General features: G+C 36.3%; 1 protein-coding gene across 2 annotated transcripts in view; it reads left to right on the plus strand.

Moving 5' to 3' along the window:
- Window positions 1-2,400, plus strand: part of TES (testin LIM domain protein) — an 89,889-nt gene extending 87,489 nt beyond the window's left edge. For both annotated transcript variants that reach the window (XM_036247352.1, XM_036247353.1), the window contains one exon: window positions 2,112-2,400. In XM_036247352.1, coding sequence (XP_036103245.1) covers window positions 2,112-2,300 — 189 coding nt within the window. In that variant the 3' untranslated portion in view covers window positions 2,301-2,400. The remainder of the gene's footprint in view (window positions 1-2,111) is intronic.
- Window positions 2,401-10,861: the final 8,461 nt, after the last annotated feature.

The following is a 10,861-nucleotide window of genomic DNA, read 5'->3' on the forward strand; positions in this document are numbered from 1 at the left end:
TGCAGGTCTGAAATGGGTATCTGTAACAAGACCTCACTTCACATCCTAAAACCAACGTGCTCACTAAGAAACAACCACATTTTGAGGCATTTTCAAATAAAGGAGGCTCAGGCTGAATGACCCTCCTCAACCTACCCACCCACTCATCTCTCAGCAATTCCTGACAATCACATTAAGAGACCACTTGAACTAAAGTTTAGTCACTGTCATGTAATACTGGACCATCTTGTTGGTTTCTTCACTTATAAAATATTTAAAGTGAAAACTGTATATAGTCATAGTCATTCAAAACATGCATAAACAAGAAGGCATATGAACTATCTAGTGTTTTGCAGGTCTCAAATGTGTAGTTTCCTTTCTGGTATAATGAGGATTATTCATTTATTTTCTTTATATACATATTCAGCTGAAGAAGAAAATCATGTGTGTTTGTGGGTGTGGATGTGTGGATGTCGTATATATACTATATATTTGTATATAACATACATATACACTGAACGGTATGGGGGATATAAGTATTAATGTTCTACAATGTTAAATTATACATAAATTATGACTTATGACCGAAAGCAGTCAATTAACTACAAGTTATAGTTTTAATGAAAACTATTCTCAAACACTGTCAGTATTTTTTATGACATCCTTAATTACTTTGAACATGATTTTCATTTACTACTGTCTAAAAATTAGCGATGTTAATAATCTTGTGTCATAGGTAAGACTAATAAAATTATCACTTCAAAGCTTAAATGAGTGAGGAAAAGTCTTTCATTAAGACTCTTTTTGGAACAGTTTTATGTTTACAACAAAATTAAAAGGAAGATAAGAGATTTCCCATATACCCCTTATACCCACACATGTATAGCCTTGCCCATTATCAATATCACTCACCAGAATACTACATTTTTTACCAAGGATGAATCTACATTGACACATCATAATCATTCAAAGCCCACAGTTTACCTTAGGGTTCACTCTTAGTGTACATTCTTTGGGTTTGGACAATGTATAGAATGGAAAAATTACATATATATATGTAATATACACACATACATACATACATCACTATACTGTCATACAAAGTATTTTCACTGCCCTAAAAGTCCTCTGTGCTTTGCCTATTTATTTCTTTATCTCTCCAATCTCTCTACCACACGCTCCTCCCCTGGAAATCACTGATCTTTTTATTGTATTCATAGTTTTGCCTTTGTTAGGATGTCATAGTTGTAATCATACAGTATGTAGCCTTTTCATATGGGTTTCTTTCACTTAGTAATTTGCATTTAAGTTTTCTCCATGTCTTTTTATGACTTGATAACTCATTTCTTTTTAGCACTAAATAATATTTCATTGTCTGATATACCACAGTTTATTTATTTACCTAGTGAAGGAAATCTTGATTATTTCTAAGGTTTGGCAATTATGAATAAGGCAACAACCAGGTGCAGGATTTTGAGTAGACATACGTTGTTAACTCCTTTGGGTAAATACCAAAAAACATGATTATTTGATAAGAGTATCCTTAGTTTTGTAAGAAGAAGCTGCCAAACTGTCTTATTTTTTACTTCCATCAGCAATAACAGAGTTCCTATTGCTCTACATCCTCCCTAGAATTTGGTGGTGTAGGAGAAACCATAAACTTTTTTGTAATTATTAATGTACAATCTAATACAATATGCTGAAATCAAATTCACTGCTTTGGAACTTGCCATCAAGACTCTTTCTGCGTTGCCTGGCCAGCATGGTTTAGTGGATTGAGTGTTGTCCCATGCACCAAGTGGTCTCTGGTTTGATTCCCATCAGCGCACATACCTGGGTTGTGGGCTTGTTCACCAGCAGGAGGTGTGCAGGAGGTGACACAATTGATGTTTTTATCTCTTTCTCCCTCTCCTTTCCTCTTTCTCTAAAATCAATTAAAACATATTCCAAAAAATAAGACATTTTGCCGTGAATACCATGGGGATATTTTACAAGTATCAAATCACCTGTTTGGCCTTTACTTGTTATTTCTTAGAATGCTCAGCATATAGACCCCATTACAGTTGTTGGCTAAAATGATAAATTGAAAAGTCAATCTCATTCTCTTCTTATTTGTATCATTAACTTAACAGGTTTGTCAAGGATGCCACAATGCCATTGATCCTGAAGTACAGCGGGTGACCTATAACAATTTCAGCTGGCATGCATCCACAGAGTGCTTTCTGTGCTCCTGCTGCAGCAAATGTCTCATTGGGCAGAAGTTTATGCCAGTAGAAGGGATGGTTTTCTGTTCAGTGGCATGTAAGAAGCTGATGTATTAAGAGGAGAGCACCAAGCAGTATTGAGCCGTAGCTATCCAAAGTGGTCTGCATTTCTACTGTAAAATGCAATTTGGAAAAATAAATGAGAAAAAAAGAAACTATAAAGCAAACCAGAAGATTTTAAGTATCTTTCTTTGCTATTTTTCCCTCACCATTTTTTTTTTCATCTCAACATTTAAAACCTGCTTTGAGCATTTGATTTTAAAATGGTAAAGAATGTTATCTTTCTTTAGCTTTCCAGTTGTAATATCTTTGAGTTGGAAGCTTGGGTTTAATTCATCTTTATATCTCCATCCCCCTTGTGCCAAATAGTATATCTGAAAACTTAAAAGCTAGCGTGCTGAATGGAGAGATGAGCATTTCTAGTTCTATATTCTTGTTTTCCTCTACTGTAAAATGAAAAGAAATTTAAATTTTCCTAATGCCAAAGCTCTACATTTATAAGCTCATCATATTTGCTGAATTTTGTAGCAATACACAGTGAATTGTTTGGACAGAGAAAATAGAAATACAACATAGTATGGAGAGCTGTTTTCATTTTAAAGGGATGCATTCACTCTTTCCTAATTTAGGCAGAGTGACTTCATTGCATTTCTCTCTCTCTCTCAATTTTTCTATCTCTCAGTATTTTCTTTGTAAGCTGGTGACCTCCATAAGTGGCCTTAAATATTTTATTGTCACATGTGGCGTCCACACTTTTTACTATAGATGATTTTCAGCTTGGATTTGAAAGCCACACCATTCATTGTATTATGTTTTCAATCCAAATAACATGTATACTTTTGTACCCAAAAAGCTATAATTTGTGTTGATTGTACTTGCCTGCCGTGATTTGGATATATTTTCCCATGATTTTATTTCTTTTCTAATAGTACTGCTGTGTGATGCTTCTAAGTCTGTTCAAGGGTATATCAATTGTCTTCACCAATGTAGTTCCATCCTTAGGTATCCCTAATGTTTATTTTTTCTTGTATACTTGCACACACTATGCACTATGAAAATTAAATAAAATTAATGATATGTATATTATTATTCCAAATAAAAGTTCTTTTACTGTAATAATTGTAACTTTATTCTTCATATCATTTTCATTGTAGAGCACACAATAAATTCTTCTGCAATTAAGCACTTGTTACAGCAGGTGGAGCTGAATCCAAGGATTAAAAATTACCCAAACAAAGGCTGCCCACAAGACTGAACAGAAATTAGGCTTTTGTTATAATAAAGGAATATGTTTTATGAAACTTTAAAATAAATCAAGTCATTTAAATTGTTAGTTTTCAAGTCATGTGCAAGATTTTTTTTTTAGATAAAAGGGAAAACTATCTTCTCATGAGGTGAATCTAACAATGATTACTCTTATACTCAGATTTCAAATCTTTGGTTTTCTACAGCTTTTTTCATGGCAACCTATTGTTAATAAGAAGTAAATGTGGAATAGTAGTAGATTCATTCTTCCTCATATTAGCAAATCATGACATTTTTCCTGCTAAGCATTTCTGTCACAGTGGGAGTAGCAGTTTTCTCTGACAAACACCCAGAATAATTTGATTTTTTTTCCAGTTTCTGTTTGACTGATAGTGCTTCTCCTTATATTTCCCTCCCTCCCTCCCCAAGACATGGCTAAATGGGAATACATTGAAACAATTGCCCTACATACTAACATGACCATTTTTTATATGTCTGCCTGCCTAGCCTCCACTCTTCTGGGTTTCAGGTGGAATCAGACTGGTTGGGTGATGTAAAGTCCCAAGAAATTTGACCAAAGCCATAATTTACTACCAAAGATGCTAATTGCATGTATATTATAAATTTCCTAGAACAATAAATGACTTTGCTTGGAAAATAAAGAACCACTACATTTGGCTTTTTATCCTCATTTATGTTTAGTTTGGTTTGGTCTTGTAATATAAGAGAATAAACTCTCTATACAAAAGGTTTCAAAGTTTCCTGCCATTTTAAACTGTTAATCAGGAAGAAAAAAAAATTCTTTCAAATGCATTGTTCTATGAACACTTAATAAGAGCATAAGATAGTTAATAGTTAAGTTTAAATCCTCTTGAGGTGAGGAAAAGATAGGGAACTAATAAAATGCTTTTTTTCCCCCAAAGGTAGATAATGAAGAATAACCTTGTCTAGTTATTTCCTATTGGTTAATAAATGGAAGTCTCTATTATCCAAATCCCATTTAAGTTCTATTTTTCAGATTTATAGTTTATCCTTTTTGCATCCTATATAGCTGGCATTTACCAACCACATTTGTGCAGTTAGCAGCAGAGACACCCTCACCCTGAAAAGAGACTAGATTGGGAGGGAGTGAATACCAGAATAGGAATCACAATAAAGGTACCGTAGAAAGTAAGAAAAAAGATGTTTTTCCCTTCTTCAGAAGCCACCATCTTGGATATTAGAGAAGGATAATGATGACTTCTAATTCTCTTATCCCCTAATCAGCAATGGGTACTTGAGAATAGAGGGGTTACATGAGAAAAAGGAGGACAGATATTTCTTTCCTGAGACTCTGGAAGTTCAAAATATGTATGTTGACATAATATATTTACAATCAGTTAATGTATATTGAGATAATATATTTACTATCTATTGTAACAGACTATGTTAGAATGATTACGTATGAAGTCATTCACAGAATGTACACATATCCTATTCATTTTTAGGCAGAATAATTTTGCTTGTAACCCTTGGATTACAGTTACAGTTTTGAGATATCAGTGGATTGGGGTTATTTAATCCTACTAAAAAATATCAGTTGTTCAAGAGATCCACTGGCCTTCATATTTGTTGTATGGTATCTTTATTTTTTTTGAAATGAGGAGCTAAGGCTTGTTTTTTCTTTAATCAAGGTTAGGTGAAACTTCTATGACTCTGAAGTCTTCAAGCATAGATTTTCAAATCTGACATTAAAGTATTTCAGCCCAATTTTACCAAAGGCAAAATATTTATTATTGACTCATTCTTAAGGAATTACCAACATGCAGTGTTTAAACTCACTCAACTTCACCATGGTTACCAAATAGACACCACCACCCAGCCTTTGTCTGAAGATGCCCTGGCATATCTGAACTTGCATTCTAGGTATTCACTTACTTCCTCAGAAAACTAATGTCTCCAGTAAGTAGCACTTCCCACAAATTCTTACTAGATTTTCTCTGCCCCTCTCTGACCTCTCCTGATTTAAGTGTTCAATAACAACTTTGATGATTATACTGAATACTCACACATATGAAAAATTGTTGGGGTACATGGGTGTATTTTGAATATACAACCTGAAACCTATTCTTGCTTGACTAATAGAATCTTTTTTTTTCATATATTTACCAGATGCTTAAACAACTTTAGCTAATTATTTTGTCTCCTTATGGCAAACAACATGCCATTTAACTTCCATTTAATCTGATAATGTATTTTGAAATACTCAAAACAAGATATCATTAACCTTTTATACTTGTTTTGAATATAATTTCATGCTCACATTTATGAAGACTGCTATTGATTTTTATTCAATGATCATTTTCTCCAATATATCTTGACCTTCACACACACATGCACACAAAAACTTATCTTCACTAGAGTCAGCCATTGTCATATGCAAAGGCATTTTAGTTGATGTCACCAGACATACTGATAGTGAAGTCTTTATGATATAGTTCAAAAAAGGAGGGCCAAGTCCCATTGATTGTCCCTCTCCTCCTTAGAGTTACAACTGAGTAGGATGAGGACAAGATTGTTAGATTTGAGGAGTCTGGGAAATAGCAGGCCCAAGTATGGGATGAATGTCTGTGAATATGTTGAAGTCACCAAGAAAGACAACAGGGAAAATGATGGAGAGAAGAGTGATCCAGAGGCTAAAGTTATCAAAAACATGGAGTGTCCTGGAATTTAATAGATATCAACTAAGGGTTAAAATGAGTGGTAAAGTCTGAGGCCATGTATTATACTTCAAAGAGATTTGATTGTTAGGAAGCACAAAGGAATTAGTGGAAATAACAATGGAGAATGAGTAAGACACCTACGGGAAAGAAAACTGGTCTCTACTTGAAGTACTGCAGAAGAAGCAGAGACCTTGCAGAATACTGAGCATCACCTGGATCAAGGAGATGAAGAGGTTGAGAGTATAGTGAGTTTGCAGTTCACAGAAAGTGGACCTCAGAGGGCACAGAGGTAAAGTTGGAGTGTAGGAAGGGATAGGGCCAGATTAGGGGCTTTACAAAGCTGAATGGACATCAGGTTTCCAAATGAGGCCAAAAAATATAAATGCCTAGGATAAACAGAGCGGAGGTAAACCAAGGTTAGTCCTGATAGTTTGCTAGAGAAAGATGAGTAATCAGTTAGGAATGCTTTTGGCTATAAGTAACTAAAACACAGCCAAGAGTGCCTTAAAGATGAGACATGGGCTAGCACAAATTTGGCTTAGAAGAAACTTTCTTTTAACCTCTGATATTCCATCCTGTAAGTGTTGCCTTCCATTCTAAGTTCTGTCCTTTTATTCAAACACAACTCCCTCATATAACAGCACCTAAAGTATAGAGCAGGGGGGAAAATGTTATTTTACTTTTTTAACAAGGAGAAAACTCTTTCTCAGGAGCTCCTAATAGACTTACCCAGTGTTTCATTTCATTGGCTAGAACATACTCAGAGGAAAAGGAAAATAGGCCCTTGCCGGTTTGGCTCAGAGGTTAGAGCGTCGGCCTGCGGTCCTGAGAGACCGGGGTTCGGTTCCCACTAAGGGCGCATACCTCGGTTGCAGTGTGTCCCTGGCCCTGGTCGGTTGTGTGGGTGGCAGCCACTCGATGTGTTCCTTTCACATTGATCGATGTTTCTCTCTCTCTCTGATCCTCTCTCTCCCTCCCACTCTATCTGAACAAAAAATGGAAAAATGGCCTCGGGTGAGGATTAAAAAAAAAAAAAAAAGGAAAGGAAAATAGTAGATATGGTTGACTTATCCAATCATAATTCTTGCTCTGAGAGCTGGGCACGTGGTTACCCAGAACAATAACTTTCTCATATAGGAAGGAGGAAAATGGCTGTTAAATTGGCAGATGACAGGGACCACTATGGTACATAATTATTTACAGTTCAGTCTTTAGCTGAAAGGTATGGGATTGCCAGGCAGCTGTTTAGTTCTAAAGTTTGGGTTTCTGTTGGTTTGTGAGATGAGATGGGCATCATTTGGGACATCTTTCTTAGGCAGGGTGCCACTTACATAGCCAGGGATGATGTGGAGTCAGTGCAAGATACACAAGGAAGTCCTTGGTGTGAATGGTTGTGGAGTTTGCTTGGTTTGCTCCCCACCTCCCATCTCATTCTCATTCTTATCTGATCTATTTTCAAATCACAGGTAACCTCTCTCTCTCTCTCTCTTCCTCCCCCCAAAAACCTATAACTTATTCCTTGGTGCCTTTACCATGCTGACTTATCTGGCTATCTGAAACACTTATTTGAATATGTTCATGCCTGCCTCCTGCCTCTCCAGTACCGTAACCAACACTTCAATTGATAACCTTATTTTTTCTCGCCAGGAATATTTAAGTTCTTATCAAGCCTTTCTGTCTATAGTCTTATTCTCCCACACTCATTCTAACTCAGTGGTTCTCAAACTTTAGTCTGCAACAAAATCACCTAGAGGGTTTGCTAAATAGACATTACTAGATCCCACTCTGAGTTTCTGATTTAGTAGGTCTTGGGTGGGGCTGATTATTTGCATTCTTAACAAGTCCCCGGGTAATGATGCTGATGTCTGGGTCCACACTTTGAGAAACATTGTTCTGATCCATTCTCTATTTTTCTAAAAATCTGACTAACTCAGTCTCTTTTTCCAATCCTTCATACTTACACATTGTTATCTAGCCACACCCAAATGCTTGCAGTTTCTTGAAGTAGCTATTTTCGTACCTGCATGACTTTGCAAGGGTAGTTACCTCAAAGTAACGAATCCAAGACACTCTTGAACACCACCAAGTTTGTGACCCATCCTCTGGGCTCAAAAAGGTCTTGCCCTGGCTGGTTTGGCTCAGCAGTTAGAGTGTCAGCTTGTAAACCAGAGTCACAGGTTCGATTCCTGGTCAAGGGCACATGCCTCAGTTACGGGTTTGATCCCTGGCCCAGTTGGGGTCGTGCAGTCTCTTTCACATCAATGTTTCTCTCCTTCCATCCCACTCTATCAAAAAAAAAAAAAAAAATCGAAAAGGTTTTGACCTATATTACTAGTTTACTTATATCATTGCCCTATTTGAATGCAGGAATGCAATTTTATTTATGTTTGTTTCCCTGGAACCCAATAGAGTGCTTAATGCTTAGCACAGGAAATTCACTTATGGAGGAGCTAGGTTGAGAAAAAATGATGAGTTTGCTTTGGAATATGTCAAGCTTGAGCCAGGTGGAAGATTATAGCTTGGAACCTGAAATCTGAATAAAAAGTACCTCTGGTTGAGATGTAGATGAAGAACTCAGTGGACAAAATTATGTTAGCATTTTATATTAACTTATCAAAAAAGGGTCTTATTCTTCTTATGAAATGTGGCTATATGTAAATGATAGTTTTGAAATGATTTTCATGTTACTCTATTTCTCTCCAGGTAAAATTAAGACAGGTTCAGTATATTTTCTCTTCTCTGAAGAAATAAAAATTTACTATCAGTTTTAGTAATTCCACAGTAGACACTGAAAGTTCTGAACAACCACAAAGCTTCTCTGTCTCAATTTCTCATTTATAAAATGAGAATATCAATTCCTATGTAGCAGATTGGATTTTCAAAATATCCATAGTAATATTTCTGGTCCCACGTGCTCTTCCAGAACCCTGCCACTTACTATTTGGAGGCCATCTTCCCTCCTCTTGAACCTGAGAGGGACTTTATGATTACCTAGATGAACAGATTGTGGCATGCATGCCTTCCTAGCCTAGGTCATAACAAGTGATGCCACCTCTCCAGGCTCTCTGTTTCAAGGGATGAAAACCAGTTATCATGCTGTCAGGAAGCTCATTTGGAGGGTCCACGTGGAGAGATCCACATGAAGAGGAACTGAGGCTCCAAGCCCAATACCAGCATCAGCTGCCAGACAGGTGAGTAAATGATTCTTCAAATGATTCAATTCCCCAGCCTCTACATCTTCCAGTTGAAGGTCCTGGCAGTAGCAAAGACAAGTTGAATCCACTGTGTCCTGTCCAAATTCCTGAACCATAGATTCCATAAACTCACATGAATTGTTGCCTTACGTTACAAAATTTGGGGGTAATTTGCTATGCAGCCATGGTATATGCAACATTTATTGAACAGAATTATTCATTATATATAGGATAATTCCTGCAAAATGTGAAATTACACTGCATGCTACTAAATGTTACTCTGTAGAGTTTATAAATATCAGGAACAGTTATAATAACCTATATTCAGAGCACTTTTTTCAACACAGTACATTCTAGGGTATAGGATCATAATCAGGAAGCAAGCAGGAAGTTTGTATTCCAATGGGGAGTCTTCAGTTTTTGAATTGTTTTACTAGACAAATAGAATCCTTAGGACTCCATTTGCCGAGGTGAGAAACACCTTCAGTGCTACGAAAGATTCAAGGGGAGAAAACTTAGAATACAGGGCCATGTTTATTCTCCAAATTGAGGGGGAGTTTATCCATCACCATAAGCTCCTAAGTACTGTGGGTATAAAACTATATACATTATAGGCCTTGCCCTCAAGAAATTCATAATCTCACAAGTCATAAGGGAGACAGGTATTTAAACCAGCAATCCATTGTCGTAAACCAAATAGAAGAGATAAAATCTTGAGAATAGTCCAAAAGTTTGTTAATACATATAATTTACCAAAAAATAATGAACGGCTTGTGATACTATTCTTAATCAGTGATTTACCTTATTTCTTGAATATTATTTTTGAAATCTAAAAATGAATTACTTCTTTTCAATTTCAATTTTATAATTTATGAATCATACCTTCAAAGTACTTAAGTGTATATAAGAGTGAATAACTAGGGAGCATGTGAAAGTTTTGGCAGTCCTGCTTGACAAAAGCATGTTGTACATTATTTTTATCAACACACATTTTCTCTTTCCCTTTGTTCCAAATGAATTTCTGCTAATGGACTTGAAATAGGGGCTGGAGAATCAGGGAAAAGAGAAGCTGGAGGACAGCATAGGACCACAGTGACACACAGTACTTTCATTCAGAATTTACTGTCCGCCCAATAGCACTTGCACCCAGTATTTTCTATCAGGAAATACCCTATAGAGTTTTGTGAAATCTAAGAGGTAACTGTAAGGCACTATTGTGAAAGCATCACTACCATGGAATATTTATTAAGGCTTCCTATCTGCCCACTCTTATGGCACCATAAGACAGAGCAAGCAAGCAGGCAAGGCCCCTGTGGCAAAGGAGGCATCCCAGGAGGAGGATTCAATATTCCCATCAAAGACTGAGAATAATTCTTGCTTTTTTACCTATAAAATGACCATGGGAATTTCCATTACTTATCTTCAGCCAAAAGGTCTTTGGGAAGTAATCACAGAGCATTTATTAGAATACTTAATA

Source organism: Molossus molossus, unplaced genomic scaffold, assembly GCF_014108415.1.
Source record: "Molossus molossus isolate mMolMol1 unplaced genomic scaffold, mMolMol1.p scaffold_m16_p_7, whole genome shotgun sequence".
Taxonomy (NCBI): Eukaryota; Metazoa; Chordata; class Mammalia; order Chiroptera; family Molossidae; genus Molossus; species Molossus molossus.